General features: G+C 48.9%; 1 protein-coding gene across 4 annotated transcripts in view; it reads left to right on the top strand.

Annotated features, from left to right (window-relative positions):
• Window positions 1–8,184, top strand: part of robo4 (roundabout, axon guidance receptor, homolog 4 (Drosophila)) — a 193,072-nt gene extending 184,888 nt beyond the window's left edge. For 3 of the 4 annotated variants that reach the window (XM_072486724.1, XM_072486725.1, XM_072486726.1), the window contains exons 19-20: window positions 2,586–2,855; window positions 7,121–8,184. In XM_072486724.1, the coding sequence (XP_072342825.1) occupies window positions 2,586–2,855; window positions 7,121–7,299 (449 nt within the window). In that variant the 3' untranslated portion in view covers window positions 7,300–8,184. The remainder of the gene's footprint in view (window positions 1–2,585; window positions 2,856–7,120) is intronic. The other variant, XM_072486727.1, reaches the window with a different exon arrangement.
• The last annotated feature ends 11,909 nt before the right edge of the window (window positions 8,185–20,093 follow it).

Raw genomic sequence — 20,093 nt, 5'->3', positions numbered from 1 at the left:
TGTGTTCTATGATGCTTCCCATCCAGCGTGTGTGCGCTCCCCAACCCACGATGTTTCGCATGTGCCGTTCTCCATCTCCCGTGTTCTGCATGTGATGTTTCCCATCCTGTGTGTTTTGCATGTGATGTTCACCATCCCGCGTGTTCTCCATGTGATGCTCCCCATCCTGTGTGCTTCTAATAATCTTTATTATTGTCACAAGTAGGCTTACATTAACAATGCAATGAAGTTACTGTGAAAATTCCCTAGATGTCACAATCTGGCGCCTGTTCAAGTGCACTGAGGGAGAATTCAGAATGTCCAATTCACCTAACAGCACATCTTTCTAACTTGCGGGAGGAAACCGGAGCACCCGGAGGAAACCCACACAGACACGGGGAGAACGTGCAGATCCGCACAGACAGTGACCCAGCGGGGAATCAAACCCAAGTTCCTGGCACTGTGAAGCAACAGTTCTAACCACTGTGCTACCGTGTTGCCCATGTTTTGCATGTGATGATCTCCATTTGGCATGTTCTGCGTTTGATGCTCCCCATCCCATGTGTTCTGTGAATTACATTCCCCACCTGCGTGTTCTGCATGTGATGTTCTCCATCCTGTTTGTTCTGCGTGTCATGTTCCCCATCCCACATGTTTTGCATGTAACGTTACCTGTCCCACGTGTTTGGCGTGTTCTGCCTGTGACACTCCTCCCTAGTGCATGTTCTGTGTGTGATGCTGATCATCCCACGTGTTCTGCCTGTGTTGCCCCCATCCCACGTGTTCTGCCTCTGACACACCCCCTACTGCATGTTCTGCGTGTGATGCTGCTCATCCCATGTGTTCTGTGTGTGTTGCCCCCCCCCCCCACTTCTGTGTGTTCATTGTGTGTCGTTCCCCATCCTGGATTGGGCTGGATTCCGGCTGGAGTTTGTGTCCAGAGGCCGGGTGAACCTCAGTGGAATTTTAGGCCCTGCTCGGGAAGAGTTTTTGTTTTGTAGAAAATGATTAGAGATCAACACAGCCTTTGATCCCTCTGCATACTCCCTCTTGTGCTTGGATGAATACACTACATTGTTGATAGTGAACCGTTCGATTCTGCTTTGAAAATCCCTGTAAATGGGCTGTGTGATACACATGTCACAATGATAAACACCTATTCTCCTGACCTTTGTGGCAGGCCTGTTTTCTGAGTGGTGCACTACATGGATTAAATGAAACGTAAAGTCCTGTTTTATTGGATTGCTTGTCTGTTCATTTACTGGGTAATTGTAAAATGCATTTAAATTGGGGTCAGTGTTTATTGGTTTTTTTTGTGTCTCCGAGACTGTGATATTTATGACTTGGTCCAGAATCTCGGGCTGTAGGAATGCTGATTGAGCAGGAGACACCACTTCAATTAATTAATCCACTTCTGTATCCTAAATCTGTCCCATCTTGTTCAACTTTATAGTTGAACGAAGTGATGATACAATTCTCATAGGAGCCGTGTGTGCTTCAAGCCTCTCTGTCTAGTTTGCAGTAGTTTTACAATTAAAATGCCATTGACTGGAGAGAGGATTCCTCAGTTTTCCCCAAAGTCTACTTGGGCTCGTCCCCAAGCAGCACACTACTAGATCACATCGAGAAGAGAGGCTGAGTTCCCTCACTTCTCCTGTTCATCGATTTCAGCCTGGAGAGCATTTCACATGTTGAGATTGGCCTTTTCAGCAGCTGAATAAAGTCAGTCATAGCATGGATCCCCCACTCCGGCTGAACATCTAGATGTCAATGTCAGATGAGAATATTTTAGCTGTGGTGCGCTTTATGGAACATCCATCAGCTGAAACTACCCAGGATCATATTCAATGATTAGTCGTTTCCTGCTTAAATATAAAAGGACAAGGCTGGTAAAGGAAGGGAATAATTGGGGGAAGAAGATACCAGTGTTGTGAAACACAATCAGGTCTTTATCGCCCCGATACACAATGAGATTGGTGCATATGGATGTAACTGTCCCTCAAGCCATAAGTGAAAAACCATCCACCAAAAACTTGTACACTCTCTGTTGATTTCTCGATCTCTCCTTCTCCATCCCCATCTCCTTCCCTCTCGTAATCTCTCTGTCTATGTCTCTTTGTCTCTCTCTCTCTCTCTCTATTTCTCTGTCTCTCCACCTCTCATTCCTTTTGTGTCTTTGACTCTCTCTCTATGTCTCTGTCTCTCTCTGTACATCTGCCTATTTCCCTCTATGCCCCCCTCTTCCTATTGTCAGTGTGTCACACACATGTGCACACAATGTGTTAAGACTGTAAGTATTTTTTAGGATTAGGAAATGACCAGAAGGCACATGCAACCTCTTAATGGTGGAGCTAACCATTCCTGTCTTCAAAAATACATCTGACTGCCTCTTAAACCATTTATACTGTGCGCCATTCACCTTTCGAGGTTCCATTTCAGCTAACCTCCTGATTTTTAGCTGTGTCTCTGGTATTTGAATCCTTTGCTTTACCTTGTGGTTGCATCTTCAGTATATTGCATTACTTTTCAGTACATATTGAGTTGTTCTATAATATAAAATGATATTTGTTTGCATGATTATAACTCATTTATTTTTCTAATCCCAGCTCTCCCCACAACCTCCTCTCTACCCACTGCCTACCCTGACGCCATTGTTTCCCACAATCCCTCAGAAGGATCAGAGGCTATGAGTGGGTGTCCAGAATCTGAACCTGGTCCGATCTGGGATTGGAACATGTCCTGGGCTGATGAGATAGAAGACAAAATCACCAGGAAAGTGGGAATTACAGTTGGGAACCTGACGACTACCGGAAAGGACTCCAACGGACCCTTCAACGATCTCTCAGAGCAGCAACCCCAGACCAAACACAACACTGGTACAATGGATTTATTAACATTAAAAGCCAATTCATTAATTTCGGTTGGGTGTGGTCAGAGAGCACAGACTGACAATCTAGGGGAGGGTGACAAGTGTTTAAATTGAGTTTAGCTCAGTTTTGATCTTGCTGGCTCTTGCTAGTGAGTTTGACCAATGGGGCCAATCAGCAAGCCTGGTGCCGGCAGACTGCTCCATCTTCGCATTGGGGGTGAGGGCCCTGGCACAACTAGAGCAGAAGGACAATTGTGGAAACCCAATCTGCCACCCACTGTCCAATTCTTAAATACATCTAATGTAAAGAAGAAAAGAAACAGGACAAGGAGGGGTGGGGTTTTTGTTTTGGCCTTAGAGGCAGCACTGTCTGGGGATTTACACTGGTGGCTGACTGGTAGCTCAAAGTAAACATTAACTCAGGTTGCCTGTTCAGCATCACGACACCATAATCGATAAAAATATTAAATTACCCCGCTTTCATTTAAAAGTGACAAAATGCTGGGCGTCACCAAGATTAAAAGAGGGGGATAGAAGCTGAGATAAATCAATAAGGGCAGCACGGTAGCACAGTGGGTAGCACTGTTGCTTCACCACTCCAGGGTCCCAGGTTCAATTCCCGGCTTGGGTCACTGTCTGTGCGGGGTTTGTACGTTCTCCCCGTGACTGTGTGGGTTTCCTCCGTGTGCTCCAGTTTCCTCCCACAAATCCCGAAAGACGAGCTGCTAGGCGAATTGGACATTCTGAATTCTCCCTCTGTGTACCCGAACAGGTGCCGGAATGTGGCGACTAGGGGCTTTTGACAGTAACTTCATTGCAACGCAATTGCTAATGTAAGCCTACATGTGACAATAAAGATTATAAAATAAGTAGATGAAGACAACTATTGAGATTATATTTGTTTTTTTAAGTGCATTTGTAGGAAGTCACATTCACAATTTTCTCAACTGCTTTTGGGGGAAGCAAATAGAAAAAATAACAGGTTAGTTGGTATCCAATATTCTGGAGAACATCAATCCCTTTCTTGACCAATTGGCAGCCAATTTCTTGATGTGGTCATAATACAATGTAGACAGGAGCTAGATTTGGCTTAGTTACATTGGCTCGATAATTCAGTGCAGGGTTCACAATAGAAACTTTGGTTCAGATAATTCAGCTGAAATAATATTTATTGATTTCTGCTGCACTTGGAGAAAGCATTAATAAATGGGTCATGAGGATGGTAAAAGATTATGTCAAATATGATATTGATTTTTTTTCAGAAATACTAATGGATACAGCCACAGTAAGTTATGTAGACCCTTTTCGGGTATGCATTAATAAGGAAGCAAGAAAGAAGCTGAATTTATATAGCACAGTTCAGGATCTTGGGATGTCCTAAAATGCATTACTTTAATACTTTTGAAATGTTATGGTCCCTGGATCAGACCCCAATTTATATTAGGAAACTGGACAAGACCCCAACAATTTTTCAATTTGTAAACTGTGAGGAAAGGATACTTTTCTCCAGGAGTGAATCTACTGGCAACTAGGAATCTTTTATATTCAAACAAACATTATTATTAACACAAGATTAACCCCATTAACATCTAAGGGAAATATAGCTTTTCAATTAACAGTTAAACAGCCGGCGTGGGTCCACGCATGCGCGTGGTGGCCATTTCCACGCAGGCGCCGCACAACATGGCGTAGCGACACAGTGGTGTGGTCGGAATTTCCGGCGTCACCAGCGATTCTCCGACCCGGTGCAGGCTAGGAGAATCCCGGTCACCTTCTTTCCTCAGATCCCAGAACAGAACTCTAAAAATGAAACAAAAATCAACAGACACAGGGCAGGGCTGAAAGCAAAACTAAAATCTCCCTCTCCACCACTGGGATGGATAACCCATCCAAAAATATATGTCATGGCCGAACTCTCCCTTGAGGGCTCTGATCTATAAAGATCCAGATAAAATGTTTCGAAATCCGCATTGACCAGAGCTATGGTGGAAACCAGGCTCTCACTCGAGTCCCGTATCTGCACAATTTCCTGAGAAGCGGATTGCCGTCTCAGCTAGTGAGCTCAAAGGCGATTGGCCTACTCCCTGTATGTATAAAATACACCCCTCAAACGTCGCAGTTGGCCCACTGCCTTAACCATTGATAGAACATTCAAATTATGTCAGCAGCTTTTTCCTACTTGCCAGAAATTCAGGCATTGGGGCAAGTGAGTGCTGATGGTCCATCTCAAGGTTGGAGTCCAACAGCATCTACCACTCTGCACTCGCTGTCTTTTCCATGTGCACTTTGTAGGAAATTATCTCCCCCCACCCCCCCCCCCATCCCACCCCCACCCTGATAACCACCTTAAGGGCTTCACACAGCGTGGAAGATGGGACAGACTTCTATTAAATGTAAAATATTCCCCAATGGCGGTGGACATGTGTTCACAAATTCTCTGTCCGCTAATAATACCATATCCTTGGGCAGCACGCTGGCGCAGTGGTTAGCATTGCTGCCTCACGGCGCCGAGGTCCCAGGTTTGATCCCGGCTCTGGGTCACTGTCCGTGTGGAGTTTGCACATTCTCCCCATGTTTGCATGGGTTTCTCCCCCACAACCCAAAGATGTGCAGGCTAGGTGGATTGGCCGTGCTAAATTGCCCCTTAATTGGAAAAAGTGAATTGGGCACTCTAAATGTATTTTAAAAATAATGCCGTATCCAATCTCCACGGCGGACGCAGGGTGGGTCCTGACTCTTGCGCCAAATCAACAAAATGAGGGGCATGGTCAGAAATCACAATCGCCGAGTAACCCTTCCCCTCCACCAAAGGGAGGCGAGTCCTATCCACCACAAAAAAGTAAATATGCGAGTGTACCTGGTAGACATGGGAGAAAAAGGAAAAACCTTTATCACCCGTGTGGAAAAAATGCCCCCCCCCCCCCTCTCCCCCCCCCCCGATCTGTTCCAAGAAAACCAACAACGCCTTGGTCACTCCTGCTAGAATCAGAGATCTGGGCCTGGACCGGTCCATCCTGGTGTCCAGAACACAGTTTAAGTCACCCCCAAAATAAGCCGATGTGAATCCAAAGCAGAGATGGAGGCTAGCAGCATAATATAAGCCATATCAACCCCGTTTGGAGCATAGACATTAACTAGGACCATCGAGGTGCCCGCCAAAGACCCACAGACAATTCTTTTTTAAAAATCATAAATTTAGAGTACCCAATTATTTTTATTCCCCAATTAAGGGGCAATTTAGCATAGCCAATCCACTTAGTCTGCACATCTTTGGGTTGTGGGGTGAAACCCACGCAGACATGGGGAGAATGTTCAAACTCCACACGGACAGTGACCCAGGGATTCAGCGCCGCAGTCCCAGTGCTAACCACTGCGCCACATGCTGCCCTTACAGACAATAACATGTCTACCATTGGGGTCAGCTAATCTCAGCAGCAGAAAAGTGAACTCTTTTATTGATTAAAATTGTCGCACTCCGGACCATACCCTCAAAGTCCGAATGAAAAACTTGTCCTATCACCCCTTCTGCAACCTTGTCTGGTCTCTGACCCACAAATGAGTCTCTTGAAGAAACACCACATCAGCATTTAAACTTTTAAGGTGAGCAAATATCCACAACCTTTTCACTGGGCCGTTCAACCCTCTGACATTCCAAATGAATTGGGGGCCCCGCAATCCCCATGATCCTGAGTCAGCCATTTCCAGCAAGAGGGATTACCTAACAGTTACACAGAAAGAAAAGCAACCAGGCACACACAAGATGGCCTCCAAACCCACTACAAAGATTAAACAAAGAAAAATCTACAGTCACCGTCAGCAAATTACCCCTTCCCCCTACTCCACTCCCATCTTCTTCCCCACCCTCAGACACGACGACACCAAAATATGCATACAGAAAACAGTAAGACGAACATAAACCACTAAAATCTACTTCTAATTCCTACATTCATCACAGGAGTGTGGTCATTGAGTCACCTAATTTGCACAATTATGTCTGTGGTTTAATATCTCACCCAAAAACCAGTACAGCAGTCCCTCAGAATGTGTACAGCCTCCTTGCGGTCTCGATCTAAGGTTACATAGGAAAAAGATAGAATACTGTGGTTATTTATGGGACCATGATGAAATTGAAACTGGGGGAAGAGGGGAGCAAATTGAAGCCAAAGGAACATGCTGCAGCTTGTAACTTTCTGTATGGGGATGCATCTGAACCGGGATTGGTGGAGCTATAGACTAGTGGAGTTAAAGCTAATTTGACCTCTTCTTTTCCAGAGGCTCCCAACTCCAAATCGGACATCCAGGTGAACCCTGCTCTCAGTGCAGTGCATGTATCTTTCGCAACAGTCGGAGCCCCAGTACACAAGAGTTTCGCGGTTCGGAGGAAGGTGGAGAAAGTTGGATTAATGAACTTCCCAGCGGACGCCAATGGCCTCACTATGGTTAAGGTCTAAGGTCATGAGCAGATTGGAACACCCGGCCCATCCCTGTACACACAGAAATCTCTGGACACCAAGGAAGCAGACCCATGAGGAAGGGAGAGGAGGATGTCTATTGGGTGCATATATTCCAGCGGTTATTGATGGGCTGCATGGGTACTTGGTCATCTTCAGTTACACTTGGAGAGGGCTGCACTTGACGAAATGGAGGATTGATCTCTGTGCAGCCTGTCCGCTCTTATAGGAAACTCGGTAGTTTTGAACCCCAAAGGGGTCAGAAAGCTATTTCTAAACTTGCAATCTATTCAATAATCCAGGGCTGCAAACAAAACAGGCAACTTGTGTACAGACAGATGTTAGAAACCAGTAACAGCCAGTTAAATTACTTATTGAATATAGATATTGGCTTGTAGATTGTATAGATGGGCACCTGAGATCTGAATACGGGGAGGCGAGATTAAATTCAAAAGCAAGGCTGTTGTTCTTGGAATTTCTGAGTACGTGTACGCTGACACCCCACCAGCTCACATCAGCCCTTAACTTATCTCATTACTAATTGATCTAACAGATGTATGTAAATAAAACTGACCTTGAAAGCCAGTCTGGAGCGACATTAAAAACTCAACAAAAACATCAAGGAAACTTAAAATGTCAATGATGTAAGATCATTGGGAACAATGGTGTTGGATGACAGCACACCAATATGAATTGCCTATTACTGGTCGAACATGGAGAGAGATCAAAGCACAAAAAGCAGCTTGGTTGAAAAGAATCATCACTTAACATAGTTAAGAGGCCCTTTTCTCTGAAGACCTAATATTGGCAATAAGTTACTTCATCCCCTGAGTCTAACTGTACTTATTATTTTCACGATAAACAAATTACATTTTAAAAAGAAAAGATGCATGTAGATCATTGTGTGGAGACAAAAGGTATCTTCTGTGAGTTGTGGATTGCATATAAGGTTTGCAAAGTGCAGATTGCATGTTGCAAATAAGGGTTTAGCTCAGTTTGCTTGACAGCTGGTTTGTGATGCAGAGTAAGGCCAGCAACGCAGGTTCAATTCCTGTAGTAGCTGAGGTTATTCATGAAGGCCCCGTTTTCTCAACCTTGCCCCTCGTTTTAGGTGTTGGTGATCCTCAGATTAAATCACCATCCGTCAGCTCTCCCCCTCAAAGGGAAAAGCAGTAATCCGTCATCTGGGACCATGATGGGACCAACTGGACTTTTACTTGATCACATCTGAATCTTGGAGCTTTAGCTAAATCAGGCAGGATCTGTACAAGTCAAGAATAGAACCCACTGGAGAATAACTGAACACAAACATTACTTTATTCTTCATTTCTCTCAAATAATTGTTCTGAGTTTCTTGCCACGGCATTGCATGTGTCGGTGTTCAGGATAGCTTTGGTTGCTATGCCACTATTGTGCCATTAAGATGAAATGCGATGTGAGAGTTTGCTGGATTCTCCACCATTTATATGAGGGACATTTAATCTTCACCCGTTTGCCACTTCAATTTGGTGGACGATAAAAGTGTCAAAGCATCAAAAGAAAACATTAGCCTAAATATTCACGGAGAGGTGGGAGTGGCAGGGAGTACAATTACGGAAGGGGGAGCAATCCAGAAATCCCAGGGATGTGGATGCCCCATCAAATTTTACTGCAGAACCCAATTATCATTGATGGTCCAATTGATGAGCTGCCAGTGGGAAGGCTAACGGAAAGAAGGCTGCATCCCAGAATGTTTGGGGAGCAATTGGAAAACACCGGGATTTGGTCATTGTGTTGTGGATATAAAAGGCCACTAATCGAGAGGGAGGGCGGGAGCAAATGGTTAGTGGTGAAGGGGGCAAGCATATCAGCAATGAGAGACCGTGATTGTTCTACAATAATAATCTTTATTGTCACAAGTAGGCTTACATTAACACTGCAATGAGGTTACTGTGAAAAGCCCCAAGTCGCCACTTTCCAGCGCCTCTTCAGGTATTTAAAGCGGGATTCTCCCGAATCCCTGCAATGGCCCAATGCCGGAGTAAAAAGCGGCGCGAACCTCTCCGGCGTCGGGCCAACCGGAACTTGCGGATTCCTCCGCATCTCCGGGGGCTAGGCCGGCGCCGGAGGGGCCGGCGTGGTTCCACGCATGCGCAGACCGGCCGGCTTGGTCTGGCGCACGCACAGGGGGGTTGTCTTCTCCATGCCGGCCATGGTGGAGTCCTACAGAGGCTGGCGTGGAAGGAAGGAGTGCCCCCATGGCACAGACCCGCCCACAGATCCGGGGGCCCCGATCACGGGCCAGGCCACTGTGGGGGACCCACCGGAGCTGGATCCACCGTGCGCCTCCCCGCGGACTGCACCAGCCGGCCTACCAGCCAGGTCCCGCCGTGTGGGACCATGTTCAATTCACACCGGCAGGACTGGCCAGTAACCGACGGCCGCTCAGCCCACCGGTGCCCGGAGAATTGCCGGGGGGGGCGCTGCCAACGGCCTCTGAGTGGCGCGGCGTGATCCCCGCCCCCACCCGAAAACCGGTGCCAAGAATACGGCAGCCGGGATCGGAGCGAAGGGGCGGGATTCAGGCCGCCCGCTGGGAATTCTCCGACCAGGCGGGGGGTCGGAGAATCCTGCCCATAGGCTTTCATGGTGGTGACTATAAATTATCCATAGGGGCTGGTTTAGCACAGGGCTAAATCGTTGGCTTTGAAGCAGACCAAGGCAGGCCAGCACGGTTCAATTCCCGTACCAGACTCCCCGAACAGGTGCCGGAATGTGGCGACTAGGGTTTTTTTCACAGTAACTTCATTTGAAGCCTACTTGTGACAATAAGCGATTTTCATTTCATTTCAAAACAACCTCTTATGTACAATAAAGGCAAAATACCGTGAATCTCGGAAATCTGAAATAAAAATAGAAATAGCTGGAAAATCTCAGCTGATCTGGCAGCGTCTGTGGAGAGATAAAGAGAGTTAATGTTTCAAGTCAGCAATGGCTCTTCTTCAGAACTGAAGAAGAATCATATTGGACTCCAAACGTCTTATGTGTAACATACATTTCAAAGTGACATTAATAAAAGCAAATTAGTGCGGATGCTGGAATCTGAAACAAAAACAGAAAATACTGCACAATCTCAGCAGGTCTGACAGCATCTCTAAGAGAGAAGGGAGCTAACATTTTGAGTCTGGATGACTCTTTGTCAAAGTTGGAGAGAACTGGAAATAGGGTCAAATTTATACTGTTCTGGGGGGACGTGGAGCGGTGGGGCCGGATAGAGCGTCAGCGATAGGTGGAAATTGACAAAGATGTTGTGGACAGAAAGACAAAAGGAATGTAAATAGGGTGATTAAGGCTAAGAAGGGTGTGGATAGTGGTACATAAAGAGATTAGAATGTGTTAATGGCTGAACAAAGGTAAACAATGTGTCCAAGGGCAACTAGGAACAGGGAAGAGATGGCCCAAGTGGGGTGGGGGGGAGGGGAGACAATGGTGAGGGACTAACAGATCAATGAAAGAAATGAAAATAAATTGATAGAAATAAAAATGGGGTGAAGATGGAGGGAAGGGAAGGGGTAAGAGGAGAGGTGCGGGAGATGGATCAGATATGGTTGACAGTACTGTCGACCACAGTGGGAGGGGAACCATGATTAAGGAAACCACGATTCCTTACTCGTGGTTTCCCACCCACTATGAATCATAGAATTGACAGTGCAGAAGGAGGCCATTCGGCCCATCGAGTGCACCTGCCCTTGGAAAGAGCATCCCACTTAAGCCCACACCCCCACTATATCCCCACAGCCTAGTAACCCCCCCTAACCCTTTTGGACATTAAGGGCAATTTAGCATGGCCACTCCACCTAACCTGCACATCTTTGGACTGTGGGAAGAAACCGGAGCACCCGAAGGTAACCCATGCTGAGACGGGCTGAGTCTTTTTTCGACAAATCAATTTTATTTGCCAACAACATTCTCAACCGTGTCTGACCCATCACTCACACCCCTGCTCTCACCCCTTCCCTTCCCTCCGAGAACCAGATAGGGTCTCCTTTGGCCTCACCTTTCACAACACCAGCCTCCACATTCAAAGAATCATCCTCTGCCAATTCCGCCAACTCCAGCATAATACCGCCACCAAACACATCTTCCCGTCGGTCCCCTTGTCAGCATTTTGCAGGGACCGTTGCCTCTGGGATGCTCTGGTCCATTCCTCCATTGCCCCCAACAGTTCACCCTCTTCCCACGGCACCTTCCATGCAATTGCAAAAGGTGTAACACCTGCACCTTTACATCCTCCCTGCTCACCATCCCTGGGTCTAAACACTCTTTTCAAGTGAGGCAGCGCTTCACGTGCACCACCTTCAATCTGGTCTATTACATTTGCTGCTCCCAATGCAGTCTACTCTACATCAGAGAGACTAAATTAAAGTAAATTAAATTAAATAATCTTTATTGTCACAAGCAGACTTACACTAACACTGCAATGAAGTTACTGTGAAAAGCCCCAGACTGGATGACCACAAGCAGGACCCAGTTTCAACTCAGCATCCTGCTCTCATGCCCACATGTCCATCCTTGGCCTGCTACAATGTTCAGTGAAGTCCAGCGCAAACTGGAGGAACAGCACCTCATCTTCCAATTGGGCACGTTACAGCCTTCCAGACTTAACATTGAGTTCAACAACTTAGGGCTGTGAACTCTCTCCATGCCCCTCCAACTACAGTATAAATCTGACCCTATTTCCAGCTCTCTCCAGCTTTGACAAAGAATTATCCAAACTCGAAGCATTAGCTCCCTTCTCTCTCATCACAGATGTTGTCAGACCTGTTGCGATTGTCCAGTGTTTTCTGTTTCTGTTTCAATGTGACGTGTTTAGTTCTGAACATTTGAATGCAAAAGATGTTTCCAATCTGTAGACGCGTCTCCAATTTCCTGTGGCCAAATCTAATTTCACATTTCGGAGTCGCACAGATTGAAGAAAGCAAACTCGCTCAGTCTGCTAATTGACCTGAGACATCAAAAGGTACAGAAGGAGCTGCCTGCAGCATTCAGAAAGAACTGGCATTATAGTGTTACATCCTTGGAGCATGCCAAATCACTTCATGACCAAAGAACTAGTTTGGGTCTTTGTTAATATACAGGTGAACGGGACAATTCACACAAGATCCTCCATGCAGCAGTTCAGGTGAATGCTCGGGTTGCCCGCTCTTGGTGATTGGTGCTGATTGAGGGAGGAATGTCAACAGTAATACAAAGAGAACACCCAGATCTTCTCCAGAAACTTAATAAACTAATAAGACAGGGCATTGGTGTATCTTCTCATCAGAGACATCACCTTCAATAATGCAGCTCTCACTGTTCTGCCATCGTATTACATGCTCAAAATCCTTCATAGTGCCTGAATGCACTAGTCCTCATTTTGGTGTAAGAAAACTATCGACTTTATCAAATTCGCTGTAAAGGGAGGAACTGGGTTACATTCAGCTGCACTTCAATGGAAAAATAAGACTATAGTTCACATTTGGCTCTTTGGTGGCAGTATTGGAAGGAGGAGCCAAAGGTTCAAACCCTACTCCAGGAATCATAGAATCCCTACAGGGCAGAAGGAGGTCATTTGGTCTCAAGTCTGCACCAGCCCTCCGAAAGAGCACTCTACCTAGGCCCACTCCCTCCCGCTAACCCCACAACCCCACTTAACCTGTTCATCTTTGGACACTAAGGGGAAATTTAGCAAGTCCAATTCACCCAGCCTGCACATATTTGGATACTAAGGGCCAATTTTAGCATGGCCAATCCACCTAACTGCACATCTCTGGACTGTGGGAGGAAACCGGAGCACCCGGAGGAAACCCACGCAGACACAGGGAGAATGTGCAAACTCCACACAGACAGTCACCAAAGGGTGGAATCGAACCCTGGTCCCTGGTGCTGAGAGGCAGCAGTGCTAACCATGAGCATGAAATCTAAGAAGACGCTCCAGTACTGTATGGTGGGAGTGCTGCCCAATCAGAGATTCCGTCTTTCAGATGCAAGGTCATACCAAAGTGCCATCTTCCCTCCGAGGTCGATGTAAAAGATCCTGTGGTACTACTTGAAGGGGAACAGGAGAGTTTTCTTGGTGTCCTAGCCAGTGTTTGACCCTCAAGCAACATCATGAAAATGGAAAATCCCAGATTATCTGCTCATTACTTTTGCTGTTGGTGTGGCAAACCACTGTAAGTATTATATGCATTGTGGTAAACTGTTACTATATTACATGTATTGTGGTAAACCACTGCCTGATGGCTCCGCCTCCCCTCGGGCTCGGTATAAATGTGGCTGACCTCCGGCCCTGCCCCAGTTTGGGATCAGTGGCCAGGAGGCTTTCTGTTTCGCTTATTAAAGCCACAATTTCGTTCACTACACGTCTTGTGTTAATTGATGGCACATCAATTTACTAAGCTAAACTTTTAAGATGAATTCATCACTCAAGCCTGATCACCTGGAGCTGGACCCACAAGCAGCCGACGCCACTGCGACATTCGAGCACTGGCTAAGCTGATTCGAAGCTTACATCGGATCCTCCACTGATGACGTCATCGACCTCCAAAAGCTTCAAATACTCAACGCACGGGTGAGCCCGCAGGTTTTCCTTCTTATCAGAGACGCCCCCTCGTGTACGGAGGCGATAATGCTGCTGAAGGGACAGTACGTAAAGCAGTAAATGAGGTGTTTGCCAGGCACCTCCTTGTCACGAGGCGACAATGCCCCGGAGAATCACAAGCCGAATTCTTGTGTGCCTTGCGGGTACTCGGCCGGAACTGTGCTTGCCAGGCGGTATCGGCTACCCAACACACGGAGCTGCTGATCAGGGACGTCTATGTCGAGGGCATTAAATCCAATTACATCTGACAGCGCTTGCTAGAATGGGGTACACTCGGCCTCCCAGAGACAGTGCAGGTCTCAAACTCGCTGGAAGTGGCTTTCCAGAACATGGAGGCCTATACCTCCGACCACGTGGCACCCTCGTGGACATTGTGGGCGTCGCAATCACCCGACTCGAGTGCGGCGCAAGCCTGTGCCGCACAGCAGCCTGCCAACGCCGGAAGCCCGAAATGCTACTTTTGCGGCTCGGGTAGGCACCCCAGACAATGCTGCACTGCACGGAATGCGATTTGCAATGGGTGTGGGAGGAAGGGCCACTTCGCCAAAGTCTGCCAGGCCCGACCTGTCCCTAAAGTTCCTAGGCCCAGCAGCGCTGCCTGTTGTCTGTCGGGACCGCCCCATCTGCCGCGCCACTCGCCATGTGCGACCCGTGGGCGCCACCATCTTCGCTGCAACCCACCATGTGCAACCTGTGGGGGCCGCCATCTTTGTCGCCATCTTTGATTCCACCCACCACGCGCAACCCATGGGTGCCGCAATCTTTGACGCCACCTTCGATGTCACCCGCTACACGCAACCCATGGGGGCCGCCATTATGGAACCACTCCGCCACATCCCGGGACCACTGTTCACACGGTCGTACGCTGGCCACCGCTACCTCCAACCGGCCCACCCACCACCTTCCGAAGCTCGCCTCCATCACACACGACCAGTCTCGACCTCATCATCTCACGAAATCCACGATGACCATCCGGATCAACGGGCACGAGATGGCCTGCTTCTTCGACTCCGGGAGTACAGACAGCTTTATCCACCCAGATACGGTAAGGCGCTGCTCCCTCCCAATTTTACCCGCGACCCAGAAAATCTCCTTGGCTTCCAGATCACATTCCGTAGAAATCCGTGACCCTTTCGGTACAAGGCGTAGAGTACACTAACTTTAAGCTCTACGTCCTCCCCCATCTCTGCGCTGCCCTATTACTGGGGCTCGACTTCCAGTGCCACCTCCAAAGCCTTACCTTAAAGTTCGGTGGACCCCTGCCCCCCCTCACTGTCTGTAGCCTCGCGACCCTTAAGGTCACCCCACCCTCGCTCTTCGCTAACCTCACCCCGGACTGTAAGCCCGTCGCCACCATGAGCAGACGATACAGTGCCCGGGACAGGACGTTTATCAGGTCGGAGGTCCAGCGACTCCTACGAGAGGGGATCATTGAGGCTAGTACCAGCCCCTGGAGAGCCCAAGTGGTGGTTGTCAATACTGGGGAGAAGCACCGGATGTTCATCGACTACAGTCAGACCATCAACCAGTACACGATGCGTACCGCCTCCCTCGCATATCTGACAGGGTCAATCAGATTTCGCAGTATCGAGTCTTCTCCACTGTTGACTTGAAGTCCGCGTACTACCAGCTCCCTATCCGCCCGGAGGACCGCCAATACACTGCCTTTGAGGCAGATGGCCGCCTCTACCACTTCCTCAGGGTTCCCTTCGGCGTCACCAATGGGGTCTCAGTCTTCCAGCGAGAAATGGACCGAATGGTTGACCAGTACGGGCTGCGGGCCACGTTCCCGTACCTGGGTAATGTCACCATCTGCGGCCATGACCAGCAGGACCATGACGCAAACCTCCGGCATTTCCTCCACACCGCTAAACTCCTTAACCTCACATACAATGAGGGGAAATGCATTTTCCGCACAACCCGCCTCACCATCCTTGGCTGCGTTGTGGAAAATGGAGTCCTGGGGCCCGACCCTGACCGCATGCGAACTTGCCCTCCCCTACTGCCCAAGGACCTGAAGAGATGTCTGGGGTTCTTCTCTTATTATGCCCAGTGGGTCCCCAATTATGCGGACGAGGCCTGTCCACTCACTAAATCCACCATTTTTCCCCTGACGGCTGAAGCCCGCCTGGCCTTCAACCGCATTAAGGCAGACATTGCCAAAGCCGCGATGCACACTGTGGACGGGTCCATTCCGTTCCAGGTGGAGAGCGATGCGTCAGACTTTACCCTGGCCGCTACCCTCAACCAGGCGGGCAGGCCCGTGGTTTTCTTCTCCCGTACCCTCCATGCCTCCGAAATTCGACACTCCTCCGTCGAAAAGGAAGGCCAAGCCATTGTAGAAGCTGTGAGGCATTACCTGGCCAGCAGGCGATTCACTCTCCTCACTGACCAACAGTCGGTTGCCTTCATGTTTAATAACACACAGCGGGGCAAAATCAAGAACGACAAGATTCTGAGATGGAGGATCGAGCTCTCTACCTATAATTACGATATCTTGTACCGACCTGGGAAGCTCAATGAGCCCCAGATGCCCTATCCCACGATACATGTGCCAGCGCACAAGTAGACCGACTTCGGGCTCTCCACAATGACCTCTGTCACCCGGGGGTCACCCATTTTTTTCATTTTATCAAGGCTTGCAACCTGCCTTACTCCATCGAGGAGGTCAGGACCATGACCAGGGACTGCCAGGTCTGCGCGGAGTGTAAACCGCACTTCTATCGGTCCGACACAGCACACCTGGTAAAGGCCTCTCGCCCCTTTGAGCGCCTCAGCATCGCCTTCAAAGGGTCCCTCCCCTCCACTGACCGTAACGTGTACTTCCTCAACGTTGTTGATGAGTACTCACGATTCCCCTTTGTCATCCCATGCCCTGACATGACCTCTGCCACCATCATCAATGCCCTGCATAGTCTCTTCACCTTGTTCGGTTTCCCCATCTACATCCATAGCGATCGGGGTTCCTCCTTCATGAGCGATGAGTTGTGACAGTTCCTGCTTAGCAAGGGTATCGCCTCAAAGCAGGACGACCAGCTACAACCCCCGGGGAAACGGACAGGTGGAGAGGGAGAACGCGACGGTCTGGAAGGCCATCCTCCTGGCCCTAAGGTCTAGAAGTTTCCAGCCTCCTGCTGGCAGGAGGTCCTTCCCGATGCGCTCCACTCCATCCGGTCGCTCCTGTGCACTGCCACCAATGAGACCCCTCACAAACGTATGTTTGCCTTCCCTAGGAAGTCCACCTCAGGGGTCTCGCTCCCGTCCTGGCTGACAGTCCCAGGGCACGTCCTCCTCCGGAAGCATACGAGGAGTCATAAATCGGATCCCCTCGTCGAGAAGGTCCTGTTCCTCCATGCCAACCCAAATATGCCTACGTGGCACATCATGACGGGCGGCAGGACACAGTCTCCCTCCGGGATTTGGCACCTGCAGGTTCCCCAGCGACCATCACCATCACCCCCGACCCTACATCGTCTCCCTCCACCACTACCCGGCTACTTCAAGACTTGGCACCACATTCCCACCAGCGACCATCACCACCACCCCCGCCCCTACACCGTCGCCCCCCCCTCCACCGACTCAACTACTGGGCAAAGAAGAAAATACTCTCCCGGATGCGCAGGTCTCGACACCAGTGCACACACCATAGCCGGGACTGAGGCGATCACGGCGGAAGGTCAAAGCCCCCGACAGACTTGACCTTTATGTCCACTTCACCCCCGCTGGTCTCTTTTGTTTTAACAGGGGTTGAATGTGGTAAACCACTGTTAGTGTATTATATGTATTGTGGTAAACTGTTACTGTACTACATGTATTGTGGTAAACCACTGCCTGGTGGCTCCGCCTCCCCTCGGGCTCGGTATAAAGGTGGCTGACCTCTAGCCCTTCCCCAGTTCGGGATCAGTGGTCAGGAGGCTTTCTGTTTAGCTTATTAAAGCCACAGTTTCGTTCACTACTCATCTTGTGTTAATTGCTGGCACATCAGTTAGCCATGCTCAGATTGGCTGCTGTGTTTCATACAACAGTGACTACACTTCAAAAAGTACTTCACTGGATGTAAAGGGCTTTAAGGTACCACATGGCAGTGAAGGATGAAACTCTCTACCTTCTAGTGGACCCATCTGGTATTTCTGCAACCACATCCATCTTTATGAAATTGCTTGACTTGAGATAAGCAGTGCCACTGTAGATCCATTAATAGATGTAAAAACAGAATATTGTATGTGCTGCTTGTTAATGGCACACTGAAGCAGGTACAAAACAATCTTAAGAAAAAATAATCTGCGAACCATTTCCAGCTCCGTTTCCATCTGGTAATTGAAAAAGACCCGGGTTGATTTACAACCAAGTATTTTGAATAAAAGATCCAATTAACAACTTACAGAGTTAAATTGTTACTAAATGCCAGACACAAGAGTGTCTTAGCCTTGATGACCTTTCACCATGAGGCCCAAAATGGGAGGAAGTTACAAATTACAAAGAATGAATTGTCTGTACAATTGTGCGTCATCTTAGAAAATAAGAATGAGCTACGATGTGCTTGTTTGGTCCACAAACACAATAGAAGCGGGAAATGGAGCTCCTCCTGACTGGAAGCACTAATTAGCTCATGGCGTTCATTCATTTTTCGTTGGATACTGATTAGGCTGTGGAACTGAGATGTACAACAAAACGTTTTTCATCGTTTTAGCCTAAGTTGTTTGTCACAAATTCACCCAGCTGTATAAAACAAAGACAAGAAGGCTTCCTGTTCTCACCAGGAAGGAGAAAAAGGCAATAGTGTTGACACATCATACACAAAGATCACCTCAGACTACCCTCCTTTGCTTGGCTGAACCTGCTCTTACCTTTCAGAACTGCACCCAATCTCTAAATACAGGTGGCACTCTGAGAACATGCATTGCTCCCAGATGTGCCAATCTTTTGTGTGTTGTGTGAAACACTGGGTGTTACAAACCCACTCGTACCTCACCACATTGATGGTTTGATGGCTCATCCTGCTCTGGCTCCAATCTGGAAGATTTCAGGCATTCTCCGCCGCCTGCCATCAGCAACGGAGTTCCCGATGCAGCGGAGAACCTCTGTTTTGGGATCCAAGATTTGAGGGAGTTCTCTGTTATGGGATTCCTGATATGTGGGTTGTCTATTATGGAGGGTCTCTAATATGGGGAATTCTCTCGAACGGCGGTCTCTGACTATGTCTCCACGCCGTCGAGAAAACTGTGGTCTTTTACGCCAGGAAAACTGGCGTCCAAAGGCCACAGATTCCCCGTTTTGCTGAGGGCCAGCAGGCAACTGCCGTAGAGCTCACAGCTCTAGCTGCTGATACGGCCCCCTGCACTTCCGGGTCAGAGGCCACGCATGTGCATGGCGGCGGCCTCCAGGCCGCGGACCTGGACCGGCAAAATAGTGCCCCGCATCGGTCGCTCGTGCGCCTCGGACCACCCGCACACATTGCCCCCAGCCCCGAATGAAGTCCCCCCTGAGCGCCGATCGGCCCTTCCCCGACTGTGGCAGCCCCAGACTGAGTCCGCAGCCGCCACGCGAGGATCATGGACGGTGGGGCCACACGAGTCTCACGGCATCGGGAATTCAGCAGGTCGAGGACGGAGCATCGCGGGGTGGGCCTCAGACAATGGCCTGAGGTGGTGTATACTCGGGGAGTACGCCGATTTTCGGGGGGCGGCGAATTGAAGAAACGGCTCTGCTTCTGATTTTGTGCTCCAAAACGATTCTCCGCCCCATCGCCAAACGCGATGCTGGCGGCGACACTGAGGCTGGTGCCCTGCACGTCTATAAATGGGCTGGACATTGGATTCTCCACGCCTCTGTGATACCCTGGCCCTCTAGGCCTGGATTCACGGGGACAGGACTGGTGCAAGTATTTGCAGTTTGGCCTTGCCACAGTGGACAATGCACAGGGCCAAGGGGGTAAGTATTGTACGGAAGGTGCCAAAGGTAGATGGAAGGGCTTCCCTCCCCCCACAGAATGCAAATCCTGCCCACCCCACCCCACCCCACCCCCAAGACGCCCCTGCAGATCCCCCCCAGTAGATCCCCATCTGACCCCAATAGAGAGCCCCCGTAACAGAGAACCCCCCATATCACAGAACCCCCCCCCCATATCAGAGACCCCCATTAGAGAGAGTTCCCCATATTAGAGACCCTCCATAAC

The sequence above is a fragment of the Scyliorhinus torazame genome, chromosome 21 (assembly GCF_047496885.1).
Source record: "Scyliorhinus torazame isolate Kashiwa2021f chromosome 21, sScyTor2.1, whole genome shotgun sequence".
Lineage (NCBI taxonomy): Eukaryota > Metazoa > Chordata > Chondrichthyes > Carcharhiniformes > Scyliorhinidae > Scyliorhinus > Scyliorhinus torazame.
The sequence above is the reverse complement of the archived record's forward strand: the minus strand, read 5'-3'. Positions and strand labels throughout refer to the sequence as shown.